Below are 18473 nucleotides of genomic sequence, written 5' to 3'. Positions count from 1 at the left end.
TCTCTCTCTCTCTCTCTCCCGCCTGCTTGGGAGGGGGCGGGGCAGTTTACACACATGCAGCTGCTCAGCTGCTACATGCAGCAACACACACACACACACACGGAGGAGATGGCAGAGAGAACGCACTCCGAGGTGTGGTTAAATGTTACCCGTCTCGATGTGGACAATGCTCGTAACCAAAAGTGCAATAAGAGTTTAGCATGTAAGGTAGGGCTGTGCAATTTAATCGATCCTGCGATATATATCGATATTTTGTTTCCCGAGAAAGTATCGATATTTCAGCCGCGGGTANGGGCAGTTTACACACATGCAGCTGCTCAGCTGCTACATGCAGCAACACACACGGAGGAGATGGCAGAGAGAACGCACTCCGAGGTGTGGTTAAATGGTAACATTTAACCACACCTCGGAGTGCGTTCTCTCTGCCATCTCCTCCGTGTGTGTTGCTGCATGTAGCAGCTGAGCAGCTGCATGTGTGTAAACTGCCCGGCCCCCACCCAAGCAGGCGGGAGAGAGAGAGAGATCTCTCGACTGGATTGGAAAGATCGAAAATACTAAACAACATCATAGATGCATTTTGCAGTCTTATTGCATTTTAGAAACGGATTTGGCGACACTAAAACTGCAATATAATGTTTGTGTAGCAATAATACATATGACATACATTTTTTAGATGTCTCCAGTACCGATAAAAAGACCGATAACGTCGGAGCTTAACGGCACCACGGTCTTTAATAATTCAGCCCCAGGACCCGTTTAATACCGGGGCTCGGTACCCATCCCTACATTTGAGTATGTGTATATAAATATGTAATTTACAACAGCTGTAAGATGCTTGAAAAGTTTGAAAATGCACCTTGAAAAGTGCTTGAATTTGACTTTGGAAAAGGTGTAAGAACCCTGTTTAATGCTGCTGTGTTTCAAATGCTAACATTTGACTTGTTTTCTTTCACAGGCTTCTTAGTGTTTATCAACCTGTATTGTGTCAAATACGGAGCCATTGCACTTCAGGAGATGTTCGACAGCATCCAGCCAAAGTAAGTTTAATCTCCAGATACACCAGAAGATGTTGACAGAAGTAGAAATGTTTGACTGGTTATTGAGTGGGTTCATCTGTCAGCGTAACATTCAGGCAGTGGAATATGTTCTGTTGACCTTAAAGGCATTAAAACCACAAAAGCTTGCACTGGATCAGTTTATATATGTAACGTAGTAATCCTGGTTGCTTTTTGTCTTGCAGGATGTTTGGTATGGTGTTGGAGAAAATAATTATCCCAGAGGTTCAGAAGGTGTCTGGACCAGTTGAAAAGAAGATTTGCGCTGTTGGCATCACAAAAATCCTTACTGAATGTCCGTCAATGATGGACACGGAGTACACTAAACTTTGGTAAGAGATCCGTCTGGAGGAAATGCAACCATTAGTTCCCTTTTTCATAAAGTTACTCGGTTAAAGTCTCTGAACACCTTTAGGCCACTGACAATCCAGTACTGTGTGGGTGTGTGAAAACAGTTTGATTGATTGGAAATGCTCTTCTCATACAAGGTTCAATGCTTTTATTGGTCATTCGTACATGGCTAAAGTGTAGTTATGGAAATCTTAGGTCACGGGCTCCTCCAACAGTGTAACACAGAAAAACAACAAAAATAGTGCAAGTAAATACACATAGTGCAATACATCCTGAATGACATGTAATAGTTTCTTGTCCTGAGTGAAACTGTACCTGAAGATTTGGGGTTTCTCATGTCTGTTCAGGACCCCTCTGCTCCAGGCTCTCATTGGTTTCTTTGAGCTGCCAGAAGATGACAGCATCCCGGATGATGAGCACTTCATTGACATTGAAGACACACCAGGCTATCAGACGGCCTTTTCACAGCTGGCCTTTGCCGGGAAGAAGGAGCACGACCCGATAGGAGACGCTGTCGGCAACCCCAAGATCCTGCTGGCCCAGTCGCTCCACAAACTCTCTACTGCCTGTCCGGGAAGGGTATGTAGAGACGTGCAGGACATGCTATGCAACTTGTGCCACAGGTCATGTTCTGTGGCACAGAATACGTAACTCAGGAAGGACAAATAATACAGGGGGAAGTATTTCTTCTACCTAAGGTGGCTTGTTAATATTTAAGGGGAAAACACCATCATGTGTAGGTTATCTATCTTAACATTGATTCATATCCTTGTGGATGGCCACTAAATAATCAATTCTTATATTTAATTAATTTACTACACATTATTGAACAATTATTCAGTATGGCCCTTTGCCTCCCACCGAGTCAGTGCACAGTTTGGATTTGTTTTGAATAAAAGAAAGGTTAAGACCATTACTTCACCGCTGTGATCTGCAACAGAGGATGTGACGATGCAGAAAGCAAACGACTAATTCTTGCTTCTTTTCTCAACTGCAGGTTCCCTCAATGCTGAGCACCAGTCTGAATGCAGACGCCCTCCAGTTCCTGCAGGGCTACTTACAGGCAGCCACTGTGCAGCTGGTTTGAACCCGATGTGATGGGGTTCACTTAATAAGGAGTACAATACACTGCAGGAGTATCCACTGTGACCTCAGGCCACACGACAGAACTGCTTCAGCTGAATTTGAATCTTAATAGATTTGGTTTGACTGCTTTCTGATGGTTTTGCCTGAATTTAGGGTGTTTTCTCAGATGCAAGCTGTTTTTAAGGGTTTTTAAAGACATGACCAAAAGTTGACTCGACTGATTTGCGGTTTTTGCGTTTGAGCCCTTTGTTTGCTGTGTGGCAAAGACTAGCAAGGATTTGGATTACAAGTTTCCATACAATTGTCAGTTTATTACAGTAACGGCAGCAGCAGAGGTACACTTCAACAGTATTGTGGGAAAGCTGAACATCACAATCACATGGGAGGGGTTTATTTAGCGCTGCTTTTGTATGATTGAATTCCTTTTACATTTTCGAAAAACTGTAATCTGTGGCTTAAACATTACATAATATTTTTCTGTTGCATGTTACCCAGCCAACTGGTCATTGTCAAGTCTTCGTTTCCCCACTGTTTGTTAATGTGAATAAACAGGCACTTGTATAGCTCTGCTCTGAGCGCAGCCTCTTTTCTGGGAGCATTATTTTAGAAACATGTATCACTTCTGGATCTTTGGCCTCCGGTACACATATAAATCAATATTTCTATTGATTTATAAGGAGGTGGAATTCCTTTTCATCAAGCAAACACTGGGTCCCCTTTCGATCTAGTAATGGTTAAATAAACTGCAACATTGCTGCTAATACAGTTACCCTTCATCCCATTGTAAAAATAAACCTGCAGGTATTTGGCTCTCCCTTCATTTGTTAAGGATAAACACTTGGAGCCTTTAGTCTGCATTGGTCCACGGTTATAAAAGAGACTGGCGGAGAGGTCTTAGGATTTGACGTGGCCGTTGACATTCTTTAGTTCAACATTCTTGATGAAGGGAAGCATGCATTTGTCACCTCCCATGAAGCGATATGTCGCCACATTTGCCTCCCAAGGTAGCAATCTAGACAAGGGAAGGAACAAAAACAATACCATTGAATTTATCGTCTTGTTCCCAAATAATTTATGTGTTTTCTTTCTAATCTCTAATGGCCTTAGCATTCACTTCACAGTATACTCACGCTCTTGTTATGAAGGGGATATACATAAGGCGAGGAATGCAGATCATTTGCTGTTCGGCTAAAATGGCTTTCATCGACTGCTGCACTGTGTAGAGGGGGTCCAGAGGGGGAATAAGACCCCGGAGCTCCTTCCTGGTCATTATAAAAACAAGTGTACATTATAGAACATTATTTCTAGGTAAGACAACAACTAAATGATGAATGCTGGCCTACCTGATTTCACAACCTGCAAACATCCCAGTGTCTACAATGTAAGGGCAGACTAAAGTGGTTTTGATGCCGTCATTTTCCTCAGCCAGCAACTCGTGCGTCAGTGACTCGTGGAAACCTACGGCTCCAAATTTACTAGCACAGTAATCCTATAGGAAGAAAGTAAATGCTGGTGTTTAGATGTGCACTATAATTGATTGGTCTAGGACTTGTCTGTTCAGATTGTGGTCCAGTGAGTCAGTAATCTTGTTTCTTACCTCCACACATGCAGTGCTGAATAGTCCAAGAGCACTGGCAACAGTCACAATGTGACCGTGGTTTGTTGTTTTCATCTGAGGCAGGAAGGCCTTTGTCATCTGTTGGGTTACACACGATGATTTTTACTAAAATCAATCATCCATTATCATGCCATTTGACACACGATACAAATGATGCCAAATAATACAAGGGAACCTAACAACACGACCCAATGTCAATGTACTTTAATTGTGTGTTTATACGTGTTGACTAATAGTGTTTTACTTATTCTATGAGATCAGAGTAAGACCAAATATTTGTACAAACTGCTGTTGAAATCAAATATATTTAAGTATTTCAGTGTATCTAACTGGAAAAATCATCTACTTAATCTGTACATAAGGATTTTTTGTAAACAGGCTCACCTAACTCCCATTAACTTGCATTGCATTTCCTTAAACAAACATTAATAACATTAACAATGGAAATAACAGCAAGGAGCTTGTTTTTTTATTACTACAAATCTATTTACAACATCATGAACCTGGGGCATTAATAGGCAAGGTTAATGACCAAAGGGCAACCAAAGCAGCAGCTTCTCTAAATTGACATTTTATGTAACTTTGTAAGGGATTATGAACAATATAACAACTCGCATGATAAGAGCCTTATTGTTAAGAATTCAGGCTTGAGGCAATCTCTTTGAAGACGGGCTTTGTGTCAAATCTATTTTTCAGACCTTTATTAATTACGCTGATGCTGTGCTCATAAAGTGCATAATCCTGAACAAAGGGTGAAAGCAAAGACAGTTTATCCTGAGCCCAGATTTCTCATTTTGGCTCTGATGTCCTTTAGTTGCTGCCAACTATTCCCAAAAGTGACACGTTGTGCTTTAACAGATATCCTTCCACTGTATGTGTGTGATATCTTGACATTTGATGCTTAAGAGCTTAACACTTTATTGTATGAGCACAAGACTGAGGCTTAAAGGGGATCAAGAGCCGAATCACATGATTTCTTGACTAGTCGGCTCCTTTTATTATGGGGATGTGTTTAATGTTACCGCCTCTGACTTGTATCCTGCTCGTGAAACCTGAACACATTTAGGACATACTGTAGCTGTGCTGCTCTGATCCCTTCACACACCAGTGCACAAATACAGACCCGGGCCAGGGGGAGGATTGGTGCGTTGATGTTACACAAGTTATGTCAGCCTGATACATGTCAGCCTGATGCCCTGAGTCGATCATAAGTTTTACGATTGCATAGGTTGTGCGTAAAAGATGCGTGCGTCAAGTCTCACCCAAAACAGCGCGTGGCAGTTCACCAACAGAGTCCTCTCCAGAAGCTCATCGGGACAGTCAAGCAGCCTCCGCCCGGCCACAACTCCTGCGTTGTTGACCAGTATGGAGACATCCCCCACCTCCGCTCTCACCCTGTCGGCCGTCTCATAAATACTCATGCGCTTGGACAGGTCCACCGTGTACGCGTGAACCTTAACTCCCAGCTCCCGTGCCAGTTTGGCGGTCTGCTCGTTGGCCTCCTCGTTGCAGTCCCACAGCACCAGGTGCGCCCCCTCTTTGGCAAACTCTAGGGCGAACAGCCGCCCCAGCGCGCCCCCCGACCCGGTGATCAGACAGAGCTCTCCATCAATGCACTTGAGCCTCGGCCGCAGGACAGTCTGGACGATGGCACTCAGGATGGAGTAGGTCAGGTCGATGAGCATCAGCAGCAGGTCCACTATGACTATCATGATGCTTCTGTCCTGTCCCGGTATGAGCCAAACAAGCGGACCGCCAGGTTTCGGAGTATTGGTGTTTGCGTGTCGCGCCGGTGGATGGGCATTTTATATAACGTGTGTGCAGGATTAGGACGCCGCTCGATGGTGACCACCAATAGAATGGCTTTTTGTCTGATGACCAAGGAGCTAATGGACTAACCCGTGCGCATTCATAACTCGTTCATAAACAGTGGCAGAGTATGACCGAGGAGGATTAACATAACACTCCAGAGCCAAAGCCAGCAGGCAATGGGCCGAATGTTTGCAATGAAGCTGAGAGATGTACACATAACAGCATAGATTCTGTTATATTAACATTAAGGATTACATTATTGACTGCACATGTCATAAAATGATACAATACACTTACACAAAAATAAATAATCAGACATATCAACAAACATTTTAAACTAATATGTTTTGCACTGTATGTTATATTTGTTACAGCCATATCTTTTTTATATATGTCAGTTGTATTGCTATTGGGGATCAGTCCCTCACAAATTCATCAAGATACCGCTAAACTCAACATCTACATTACATTTTGTTTTAATTTCACAGTAGGAAATCTGGGGGCTCTTTATCCAACAATCATGGTTATATTGTTAGAATTGAATTATACAAAATGAATGAAAGATACAACTGTATCTTTGTTTATATTTAAGTCTTAATCCGGAAAAATTTGATATGAATTCAGAGGTCTATCCTAAATGATTTTTGTTTTTGTTTGAACCGACAAACAAAAAATTACTATTTTAGTTTTTTTTATTTCAAATTGTATTGAATTTAACTTAAAGGGCAATGTAACTGACATCACAATCATACTTTTTTCTGTACACCATAAATTATTAGTCATTTAAATTAAGGCTTTACTTCTTTTTCCATTTATACCTATGTGGATCCAAAGAGCACATTTCTTGGAGTGAAATCTCAATCCAAATGTATTTATATTTATTAAAGACATATTTATATTTACAGTCAGTGAACTCTTTTTTTTTTATATAGGAATACCAATTTCTTAATATACTATTTTGATTTGGTTAATGTTTACAGCTTGCAGTCAGTCAGCTGATTAGAGGTTTAACTTCACCTTGATTCCCTTGCAGTTAGAAACATGATTTAAGTTAAAAATAACTAGTTTGTGTTATGTAAAAAGTAACTTATCCTTTACTGTGAGCTTTGGACTTTTATGTAAGATCTTTTACCTTAGCCAACATAAACAACAATACAATTCTTTCACACAAGTATATATTTAGTATCCAACCCATGACTGGTAAACTCTTATGTAGACATTCCTTTCGCTTTTCACACAAAGTTATTTCTGATCCATGGGGAGGAGGATTATCCAACGCTCAGTAAAATGTTAAGGTGATAAACTGCTAAGCACCTGTGCATAAATTCCTCATTTCGAGCATGTTTCATAAAGTAACGTTTCTGTTTTTATTACTACTCCTTATATTTTACATTCACTTCAATTTTATGAAGACCTTTACAGCAGTGGTGACCTAAACTTTAGGGGTCTTGTTTTTAAGTTTTAGCTTGTTCTTAAATGTTCCTATTTGACGTCAGGAATGTTTTTGTCTTGTGAAAAGCCTAATGTTGTGACTTTGACTGTGATGTAATCCTCTTCAAAACTTTGGTCGTGACGTTTCATGACGTCATGTCACATAACACATATGAAGTAAGTATATCATATAATACATATATAATTACAAATTAAATATATTATGTATAATTGAAAGTCAAATATAATTAAGTCTGACTCAAAAAGGTTTAGCAGTACTTTATAAAGTAACTTTATAAAGTTGATCTTATAGTAGGTTATAAAAATGTCATAGACATATTGGACTTCAATATGTTTATGACATTTAAAGACTTTTGTAAAAAATAAGTATAATTTTCTATATCATAAAAAGTGTCAGTATCAAGTCAATACAACGTAATTGTACAGCATGTAATTTAAATGAAGTTACTGTCCAATACTGGAACATATTTACATTAGACAAGGCAAAACAATTTAACATGTTAATAGATTGAAATATATTTGCATCTTCTTTTAGTTTTATATGTATCTGAATGTAATATTTAAGGACTGTTCAGACATAACACAACCTTTAAAATGTCAGTTTGGGCCGTAGGAAATTCTGAGGGACATTTTTAGTTTTTTCTGAGATAATTGATAGAGTAATTGATAATGAAAATAACTTTTTGTGGCATCCTTTCAAACTATATAATCACGTGTCATTATGTATGTTTGTGTTTGCTTCTTTAGGTTGAACACAGAACCTAACACTGGAGGGTGCTGTTGTATAACACACAAATTCATTACACAAACCAAAGCTTGCACATTGTCACTGTTAGCTCATGCATTATCATCCTGGTATTTGTTTTCAGTGGTATTTACGAAAGCACAGTTAATTGATTGAGGGACCAACACTGGATTATTGTATTTTATTAAGCATCAGTCAGTAAAATTAGAAAGTTGTGTCAACATTTCTGATCATTCACATTGTCTTATAGCTTCTTAGATAATATTTACAATTTTTGTGTGTCAAAGTTTAATAGCGCTACATGCGTTGAACAACAGGAAACCACAAAGATAATAGTCTACGAAGTCGACTGGAACAAAGTATGAAACTTTACAAAACAAACCTCACACACAGTAAGGGTAAAATACAAACCTGTGTGTGATGAACAGACGAGAGTAACAACCTCAACAAGAGGGATGATTCCGAAAACGAAATGATTTGGCTTTAAACTCTAGTGTGATGTATTGTGCTTGGAGAAAAAACATATACTTATTGAATTTCTACTTTGTGCTTTTGGAAATAGTATTGGAGCCTTTTATTCTACGCATGTTTACTAGAAAGCAGAGGATTTAAAAAAAGACAAATAAATAAAGTGCGGTTTAGAAAACAAGACTGAAAGAAACTATAGGGACAATGTTAACCTTCATCCAACATAAATAAATAATTGTAACCAATAACATTGACCATGGCTTGTTTGGAACTAAGACCACTATGATAAGAGGCTTACTTCCAATTAGTCGGCATTTACTGCATGTCTGACTGTTGTGTGATGAATGTTAATGAGTTTTCACTTTGTAACACAAACTCCCTTTTTACCTATTTAGTATCTTCCGGTGCTTGTTATGCCTTCATTATTCTAAATCATCTTGTATTTTGACATTTCTATCCCATTACCATGCAGCGTTTAGGGCTCTGCTGTAACAAGTCCTACGCACCAGTGTCTGTTTCTGTATTTTAACTTAAAGGTCACCTATTATGCAAAATCCACTTTTTCCTATATTTCATACATAAACATGTGTCCCCTCTGTGTAAAGAGATTCTGAATTCACTTTTTCTCCTGATCCATTTAACCTGTCTGAAAATGAGCTGATCAGATTTTGGCCACTGTATGATGTCATAACGTTTTTTTGGCTTGTGTAACCATTAGCTAATAACCAACCAAGGTAACCCCGCCACCTTATCACCTGAATCTCCTCCTAGATCACCATTGCCATTGTTCTTTTGTTACAAAATGTGTTCCTCTATGACCCAATCCGCCCAGACATTGGTGTAACTGAGCCTTTTCCTTCTGGCCCAGACTCTCTATTTTCATGCCAAGGAAGATATTTATAGGATCACAGAAATGAACACATCCTCAAAAGTATGCCTCAACCCAACTGCCATTTCTGCACCGTCATCCTGGGGAAAATAGGTAATGGAAGAACACAACAGGAGGTGAAGAATGCAGCTATCATTGGGGGTCAGCTGTAATCCAGCTCTCTACCTTCTTATCTACCTTCACACTATTGCAATGTTCTGAGATGTGTCAGTGTTTCCATGAAAAACACTGCATAAAGGGATGATGTGTCAGTCTGACTTAAAGGCCCACGATCCAGTTTACTTTTACATATTTGTTAGATAATTAAATCCACCAGACTGAAGCCACAGATGAGGAGTGAAAAACACATGACAGAGTGCTTTAATGAATTCATGAACACGATGTAAACACTGTGTATATTAATAATGTATATTGAGTCTTTAAGGAATCCATCTGTACAAATTAGGCTACATGCTTGCATCGAATCCGAGCCATCCAGTCATCTTAACCATCACCATGGAAACAGTGGAAGTTCACTTCGCTTAGTAGGTCTGCACCTGCTTGTTTTCGCGTATTGGGTATTTTTCACGTAACTGTTTAGGTGTACAGGAAAGACATCAGAGGGAAGGTTGTAGCTCTAATAGCAGTCTGACAGCTCGATGACCCAGTTCTGTTCGTGTTGATTTGCTGCACAGTTTGTTTAATTGTCATTCGGGCTGTCAGAAACTGTCAGGTTGGGTGTGCGCGGCAGGCGTAAGTTTAAAACAAAGGCACAGAAATGTCTAACTCATGCTATGTGCAGTGATCTAAAATATCTTTAAGCGTATAGACACCCACTACTAAAAATAGACGCTTTGTAGCATGCTTGCATTTCATGTTTTAAAGTAATAAATGCTATTAAACCATATTTGCATGTTACAAGGACCATCAAAGCACCGGATGATCATGTGTTTGGAGTTATGTGGATACATAGAAGCAGGAGGCAGGATATTTGGTTGATCTAAAGCGGCCTACATGGGACCTCCATGCTGTTTGTGTCCCCTTACTGTATGAAGCTGCGAGGTGGCTTTATGTTTGTAAGAAATGTCATGTTAATTCATATGAGCGTGATGTTGAGGATCTCTGAAAGCAGACCACTTGCCGAGATCTACAGTGTGTAAATAATCAAATTAGCTTTCAAAATAAATGTAAAATAAAGTGCTGGGTTCCTCCTTCGTTTCCTCTCTACAGCTTTCTTACATGTTGTTACCAAATGAGCACGTATGGCTCCCTGAATTATGTCAGATTTAGAAAAGGAATGCTTACATTTCTTACACTTTAAGTAAAACAGTAAAACTTACCATAATCTACGAGTTATCAGAAAGAACAGTTCTTTGGTTCTTCACATTGCACAAACAAGAGAGGGACGGACATTTACGAGGAGACAGTACCAAACAACACAAATTCATCTACAACAGTATATTGCCTTACAGATGCAACTCCATCACATACTATGCCATACATACTAAATCTAAATGCAAAACTGCAAGATTAATACAATATATTTTTCTATTGTTTTAGAAAATATCTTAAAAATATAAATTATTTTCATTCTTCACCTTGTACGATACATTGTTTTTTGTTATATTCTGCTGTTGCAGTTATACAAGTTCAATATCCACACAATGCTTTCTTTGCAGCTCATAAGCACTGTCAATGTATATAAAGTTCAGATTATCAGCTACGATAGGAATGATATCTCCTCTAAAACACCTTTGAGAAAGTTTATAAATAAAAGATTAGACTTTAGATTTTCTCCATATTCAAACTTTGATTTCAACAACACAAACACCAACACAAACAAGAATAAAGAGGTTTTTTCTGTGTTCATAATAAAACATTATAATATTTAAGGTGCTCTCTCTTGGTTGCAGTTGGGAACAAAAAAGTGAAATGTATGGATACAGCCTCACAGTGTCTCTCTGCGTGTTGTCTAAAAAGGTTTTCTGTGCAGTAAAAAATATGAGCGACATCAAACTCAGACTGAAATACGTGATCTCCATCAAGTGCACACTTAGAAGATCACAAACGCTACATCATAATTATTATACTCTATAGTATATTTATTTTCCGCCAGTCTTTCTGTCTCTCTCTTTTCACACAAACACAAAGGTTGAAGTTAAATGAATCTAAATAAACATTTCCAACATACTTCTTCCAGCCAATTATATACTGTAACCAATACATTCAAATGTAAGTTCCCCTTTCACACAACAACGTAGTTATTATCTCAGCTGAAGGACCTTCACGTTTTGATTTAATGCCCTTTTTTGTTTGCTACTGTTTGGACAGCTTCTGCTATTGTGGCTTTAAAGTGGTATGGTATGGATGTCAGAAAAATAGGATTTGCTTATAAAAATTACATCATATACTCTTACAACTAGGCTGGAATTATTATATAAGGATCTGAACTAAACAAACATTTTTCTTGACAATTTAAAAGCGATTACAGTCCTTAGTGGGAAAAAGTTAAAGAGCAAAAAGCTAAACTCCTTCCCATTGTCCAAAACGATTTTCACGGGAGAATAATTATATTGTTGTAATTATATAAATGTTCCTACAAATGTTTTCAGTGCCTTTCATATTTTTGGGAGTTTTCTGAGTTCACTGTGCTTCTTGTACTTCCATAGTGGCTTCCTCCTTCATGGTCTCTCACTTATTGTAAGCTTTAGAGTGGCTGTTCTCTCCCTGAAGTGGCTGTAGTTCCTGAGCCACATGGTTCTCCTGTCCTTCCAGCGGCAGTTTCCTGTTCCCCAGCCTCCTCTGCAGACCCTCCATACGGTTGGGACCTTGCTGGAAGCTGGAGTGATGGCTGGCTTTTTCCATGAGTCTTTGGGATGTGTTGTTGCCTGAACCATCAAGCATGTGCTCTTCCTCGTCTGTGTCAGCATCTATGAATGTATTAACGGATGAGTCGTGGAATGTGAAGAGGCTGTTGGGCAGTAAGTTCTCCGGGCTCTTGCTGGGAGTGCTGCTTCTGGCAGTTGTGTAGACGGACACCTCAGGGCTCTGGACTGACGAGCTGTCTGAGAAGGCCCCTGTCCCTGGATCCTCCCCAGCTCTGAAATTAACGTTGAGTGAGTGGCTTTTGAGCGGGTTGTTTGAGCGCAGATCTCTAGGCCTGTCAGAGTACGGACCCAGCTTGGTGCCTCGCCCTGTCACGGGGGTGTTGGTGCCTTGGGATCCTTCATGCTCATTCTCCAAGGTGGGCTCCAGGCTAGGATTGGTGCTGATTCTACCTAGCATGCTTGTGATGGGGCTGTGTGAAAAACGAGAGCTTTCAGGGAAGTCAGTGGCGCAGGTGATGAAGCTGTCAATGCTGGACATGCTCCTCATGTCTGAAACTGTCTCTCTTTTTCTTGAGATGGCTTCAGCTGGAATGGTTCCCATCTCTAATTCAGCTCTCTGCCTAACTATTTTAGGCAGTGGGCCTTTTTTCTTTATGAGGTCGGATTGTGGCGAGACCCCAGTCATCTTGTTGTACGTTTCCTCCAGTTTCTGTGCGCTTAGATGCTGAGGACTGCTTGACGGCTTGGCCTGCTCTTGGTAACTCGATTCGAGGGTCTTGGTGGGGCTGCGCGGGCTCATATGTGACTTGAGTTTAGGTGTCTCTGTTTCCAAACTAGGAGGAATGTGATTATCTTGCCCCTTCTCCTTATTTTCATCACTTTTTTCCACCATTATATCCATGAGCTCTACACTGCGGCCAAGTGCGTCTTTCATGTTCATAGAAACAATGCTACCGTTTCTCTTAGCCCTCTCCAGAGCCTCCCTTCTTTTAACGGCTTTCTCCTGCCTCTTTTGCTCCTTGTAGAACTCAGAGAAGTTATTCACGATAATGGGGATGGGCAGGGCTATCACCAGTACTCCAGCGATACAGCACAAACCCCCAACTATCTTTCCCAGCAGGGTTTTTGGGTAAATATCTCCATAGCCAACTGTTGTCATAGTAATGGTAGCCCACCAGAAGGAAGCTGGGATGCTTTTGAACTTGGTATCCTCTTCATCCTTTTCTGCAAAGAACACTAGACTGGAGAATATCATGATGCCCATGGCTAAGAAGAGAATGAGCAGGCCCAGCTCATTATAACTCCTCTTGAGAGTAAATCCCAGAGATTGGAGACCTGTAGAGTGACGAGCCAGCTTCAAAATGCGCAAGATCCGCATGATACGGAAAATCTGAACCACGCGACGAACGTTCTGAAATTGCAGCACACTCTTGTTGGATTCTGTCAGGAAGATGGTGACGTAGTAGGGCAAGATGGCCAGCAGGTCGATGATATTTAGAGGACCCTTAAAGAACTTCCACTTGCTTGGGGAGGAGATGAAGCGGAGAAGGTACTCCATGGTAAACCAGGCGATACACACAGCTTCCACATGGGCCAGTTGCGGGTTGTCTGTGGATTGACCAAACTCATCTGTGTCCTGCAGCTCTGGAAGGGTGTTCAGAGACAAGGCAATGGTAGACAACACAATGAAGAGGATGGAGATAATTGCCAGGACCTGGAAAACAAGACACAGAAGAAAACAACCATGAAACACACTGAAAAATACAGGGAAATGTCTGAGGCATGTACACCAGCGCTGTTTTCTTTATTTGGATCCTCATTAGCTGCAGCAAAGTTGGCAGCTATACTCTTCCTGAGGTCCACAGACAACAAAACATTACAAATGAAACAAGACATGTAACAAAAGTCTTAATGGGAAGACGAACACAAGTTGAGGTAAGAAACAAAACAACACAACACATCGTATTGCAATCGGATGTGTTTGGTCTATCAATTGTTCAGTTTGGTCAATTATCCTTGGGGTTATTGCTTTTATTTGGGAGTATTTTAAAACTTGCCTCACTGGGTGCACCAATGTAAATGGATGGACATTTGTTTTACATGTCAATAGCTCTGAGTCTATACCTAAAACATCTGCATATTGCACCTGATTTTAGTTTTAGTTTTAAATAGATAATCCCCAGTGGTGTAGTGGGGATTTTTTTACTGGGTGGACGGGGTGGTGGTTGGACGGGAGACACTATGGAACGCGCTCGTGAACTGTCAACGAGGGGGGCTTGGGGGACCCTGTGTCGCATGTCAGCGCAATTTACATGATGCGTTTAGAAAATAAGTAATAAAGTCGGTGCCGGCTGTCAGCGAACCGATCCGGCCTTCTGCGTGACTATCACTAAATGCGGGACATAGTCTCAAGTTGGGTGGACGCGGACAAAGGTAATAAAATGCTGTGTGTGAGTCCCGCAAAGTNAGCTTCTACTGAAGCCTTCCGAGTAAATCGCCAGAACGCCGACACCTCCTCATCTCCACCGCTCCCATGTTTTTTTTTGTGTTGCCATAAGTTAGTCTCTCTCCGTTGGTGCGCGGGGCTAATGCTAATAATGCTAATACTAATGCCAGCAAATACAATGGCGGCTTCACAAAACTTTTCCGAGTTTTACGGGGCATGGTTTCAAATTCGCCCAGCCAATCAGAAAATTGTACTTTTTTCTCCCCAGGATAGTCCCACCTCTCTAGCAGGCACTACAAATGGGGGTACAAGTTCTCTGAACTAAGTTCTCTTTTTGGTGTGAATGCAAAATTCCAGACACTAACGGAACTAAACGGGAAAAGTTCGGGTGAAAGTACTCCGGTGTGAAAGCGCGTATTATTTCACCGTCGCTAGGAACTGTCTGATGGCATATTATTCTAGTATAGCTTATGTTTAGACTCACAACCGTTTAATCTTTCGTATGTCCTTTGTGTTGCTGACAGTGCCATCCAGGAGTTGGTGGTGGGACCCAAGCTTGAGGTGATAGGAAAGTGAATATTGAGCTTTAAATTGTAAACCGATCAGAAACACAGCTCCGAGTCAAAGCTGATGTTACTCTTTGTGTGCTAGATGTATAGAAGTTATTCATACCTACTTTCTTTCTTATAAAGACACAAGTATTTACTTTCAAATAACCATTTAGCTTTAAAGCTGCTGCCATCGGGCTGTGTCGTTTTCTCAGCTCTTAGATAATGCTATTACTCCAAATAGTGTTAAGCAGAAGGATGACAGACCTCCAGAAACGATTTATCGTGTTAACTCCGAACCTTTCGCCCTGTGCATTCGGAGACAAACTACATGTCCTCACTTTGGTGCGTTTTCATCACCTTTCCATTCTTTTGAGGACCCTGCAAAGCTAATATGGGTGAAAAAAGATGTTACACACAAAAACACAAAGCCTCTGTAGCCTGCAGCTGTAAAAGAAGGAGCAATCAGGGGTGATGCATTGGCAAATGTCAAACAAGGATTAATGGATTAATAACATTGTTAAGTATCCACCGAGTACTGTCTCTGTTGAGGTTTCCTATTCTTTTTCCAGCCCTCCGTCCGTGCTCTCCCTTCTTCGCCGTGCTAATAGGGGGTGTGAAGGGAGCTGGGGACGCTAAGAACCAATCTCACAGACAAAAAAACCCTGGCAGAATTTAATCTCTCCGTCCTCTTTCCGTCTCCATCTGACAGCAGCGCTCTCTGGCTTCCTACAGTGTGTGTGTGTGTGTGTGTGTGTGTGTGTGTGTGTGTGTGTGTGTGTGTGTGTGTGTGTGTCTGGATCTCCAGCCCAAGTTATTGGGGCTTCCATTAAACCACACTCAGTGTAATCAGCAGAGAATTATGGGCGCCAGGGGCAAAAATACACTGCAACTCCTTTCTAGGTCTCTGTGTGTGTGTGTGTGTGTGTGTGTGTGTGTGTGTGTGTGTGTGTGTGTGTGTGTGTGTGTGTGTGTGTGTGTGTGTGTGTGTGTGTGTGTGTGTGTGTGTGTGTGTGTGTGTGTGTGTGTGTGTGTGTGTGTGTGTGTGTGTGTGTGTGTGTGTCGGTTTGTTTCTGTGACTATTTTGCATTCCCATGCAGGTTTACAGAGATTCATGGATCCTCTGTGGTGTATTAAGGTTTAAAAAAAGAAAATGTTCTCCAAATTAAGAATTAATTTTGACACAGGGTGGACCCAGAGCAGAAGCCTCCCTCGCACACACTTTGCCCGGCCAATTAAAATATCCGAGGGCTAATAGGGCTGCAGCAGCCTGTCAAATGATTATCTCGAAAGTGCCTCACTGAGATACTTACGATGAAATGCATGGGTGGCAAATCAGCCAATGCAAAAGTGGCAGTGGCTTGTTAAAGTCTCTCCAGGACCCGATCCATTTATATTATTTGTTTTGTATTTTTTTAAAGCACAACCACACATTTTTATAGCTTTTCCCCCACACCTCTATTCCATTTTACCTACTTACACCGTAGACATTTTACCAACCCAGTGAAAAAACTCTAAGAAGACCTTTCACAACCTCACGTCGTGCCTTAAATCACCTGCAATATTGCTGACAGTACATTCTGCGAAGGAATATGAGTGACAGTATTTCTTCACTGAATTATATTAGCAGCTCCCTACTTAGAAAGGTCATCTTTAATTTCCACAGGGAGGGATAATTACACGAGAGTCCAGCTTCTCCTGTGGCCTCCTCACCAAGAACATGGGCTCCGTGGAGGTTAGCGTCACCTTATGCTTTTGACTTGACGCTAATCAGCTCATCTTAAAAAGAAACGCAGTTATAACTAAATGTCCACAAGCTGCATTTGACTTTTCTATTGCGTCTATTGCTATTCCCCTATTTTAACATCATACCTGCGAGATGAAAATGATGATTGGAGCTCAGAATGCATTATGATTGCCTTACAATTAGACATTTGCTATTTGCATTCAGCAGCTCACCGCTCAATGGAAAGGCGGCTCCACACCTTAATCACTGCAGCCTTATGCCCACAATAAATCCACGACAGCCCGTTAAGACAGAAAGTCTTGTCGTTTGCATATCAAACCTGTAGATGGGATGGAGAAGTGTAAGAGAATGATACACTGTAGTTTGGGGAGCTCGCGCTGCCGTATAACTCAACTCTCTGCGCTCATCCACTGGGAAATTAACTGTGGTGAAGCAGCATTACATGAATTACCCGGGTAATCCTGTACTGACACTGCCCTAATCTGCCCAGGGATATATGGGATCAAATCGCAGCGTGCATATTTCACTGTGTATATAACAATACTGGCAGGTGGTTCAAGAAATCTACAAAGCAATATACCCCACTGTGACAGTTCAGTGGAACAAGACAGTCTACAATCACACTAGCCAATCTGTGAGACTGTACTCACTACTCACTATGGATGAAAGGGTTTACCAGCCACAGGTTTATAAACCCAAAGCATCGTGAGCCCATCCTTGCCTTTACCTACAAAATGCCACTCAAAGAGACCAAATACAATTACGAAGAGTTGCAAAACAATTGCAAAGAAACCACAAAAAGATGGAAAATGAGTAGGAAAGAGTCAAAACAAGTATAAGAGACATAAATAGGCGCTTTCACACCGGAGTACTTTTCCCAGTAGGCTATAGTTCCGATATAGTTCCGAATATGTGCGTTCACACCAAAAAAATCCGGAACTAGAATTTATTTCATGAGGACCTTACCACCCCCTTTTCAGTCCCTGCTAGAGAGCAGGTACTTTCATGGGAGAAAAAGGTTCCCATGTCTGATTGGCTGGGCGGATTGCAAACCACGCCCCGTAAAACTCGTAAAAACGTTTTGTGAAGCCACCATTTTATTTTCCTCGCATTAGCATTATTAGCATTAGCCCAGCGCACAAACGGAGAGAGACTAATTTATGGCAACACAAAAGAAAACATGGGAGCGGTGGAGATGAGGAGGTGTCTGCGTTCTAGCGATTTACTCGGAAGGCTTCAGTCGAAGCTACTGGGAGTCCCAGCAGCTTCTACTGAAGCCAGTCCCCAACTCCGGGGACTTCCGGCCGGGGACTTCGGGTGGCAGTATACGCCGTGAAGTTGTTTGCGGCCTGCCAGTAAACCCAAAGCAGAAGAAGAAGAAGTGACGTCAGCAGCTTCATTTGCCTAATCCTCACCCAGGGACTTATTCCGGTGTGAACGTGATCTGCT

At 41.2% G+C, this 18473-nt stretch overlaps 3 protein-coding genes across 3 annotated transcripts in view; 1 reads left to right on the top strand and 2 right to left on the bottom strand.

The window, feature by feature from the left end:
* LOC104950930 (exportin-2-like) overlaps positions 1 to 3067 on the top strand; it is a 72348-nt gene extending 69281 nt beyond the window's left edge. The window contains exons 3-6 of the mRNA XM_010777529.1: positions 956 to 1037; positions 1241 to 1387; positions 1754 to 1985; positions 2404 to 3067. Of these exons, the coding sequence (XP_010775831.1) occupies positions 1015 to 1037; positions 1241 to 1387; positions 1754 to 1985; positions 2404 to 2493 (492 nt within the window). The 5' untranslated portion in view covers positions 956 to 1014 and the 3' untranslated portion in view covers positions 2494 to 3067. The remainder of the gene's footprint in view (positions 1 to 955; positions 1038 to 1240; positions 1388 to 1753; positions 1986 to 2403) is intronic.
* Positions 3068 to 3158: 91 nt separating this feature from the next.
* Positions 3159 to 6029, bottom strand: LOC104950925 (retinol dehydrogenase 10-like). Its single transcript, XM_010777526.1, has 5 exons — positions 5373 to 6029; positions 4090 to 4188; positions 3836 to 3981; positions 3623 to 3754; positions 3159 to 3504 (listed from the first exon to the last, which is right to left on the bottom strand). Exons 1-5 carry the CDS (start codon positions 5820 to 5822, stop codon positions 3387 to 3389), a joined length of 945 nt encoding a protein of 314 aa, XP_010775828.1. The 5' UTR covers positions 5823 to 6029; the 3' UTR covers positions 3159 to 3386.
* Positions 6030 to 12146: 6117 nt separating this feature from the next.
* Positions 12147 to 18473, bottom strand: part of LOC104950944 (potassium voltage-gated channel subfamily B member 1-like) — a 19141-nt gene continuing 12814 nt past the window's right edge. The window contains exon 2 of the mRNA XM_010777553.1: positions 12147 to 13997. Within this exon, the coding sequence (XP_010775855.1) occupies positions 12147 to 13997 (1851 nt within the window). The remainder of the gene's footprint in view (positions 13998 to 18473) is intronic.

This window comes from Notothenia coriiceps, unplaced genomic scaffold (assembly GCF_000735185.1).
Source record: "Notothenia coriiceps isolate Sejong01 unplaced genomic scaffold, NC01 NC01_scaffold00018250, whole genome shotgun sequence".
Taxonomy (NCBI): domain Eukaryota; kingdom Metazoa; phylum Chordata; class Actinopteri; order Perciformes; family Nototheniidae; genus Notothenia; species Notothenia coriiceps.
Note: the sequence above shows the minus strand (reverse complement) of the source record. Positions and strands in the feature narration are given on the sequence as shown.

Coding starts and splice junctions, on each gene's coding strand:
- LOC104950925 (XM_010777526.1), bottom strand. CDS start 5,822: ATGATAGTCATAGTGGACCTGCTGCTGATGCTCATCGACCTGACCTAC. Junction 4,189..5,372: donor ACTGCCACGCGCTGTTTTGG/GTGAGACTTGAC, acceptor GTAACCCAACAG/ATGACAAAGGCCTTCCTGCC. Junction 3,505..3,622: donor ATCCCCTTCATAACAAGAGC/GTGAGTATACTG, acceptor TCCCTTGTCTAG/ATTGCTACCTTGGGAGGCAA.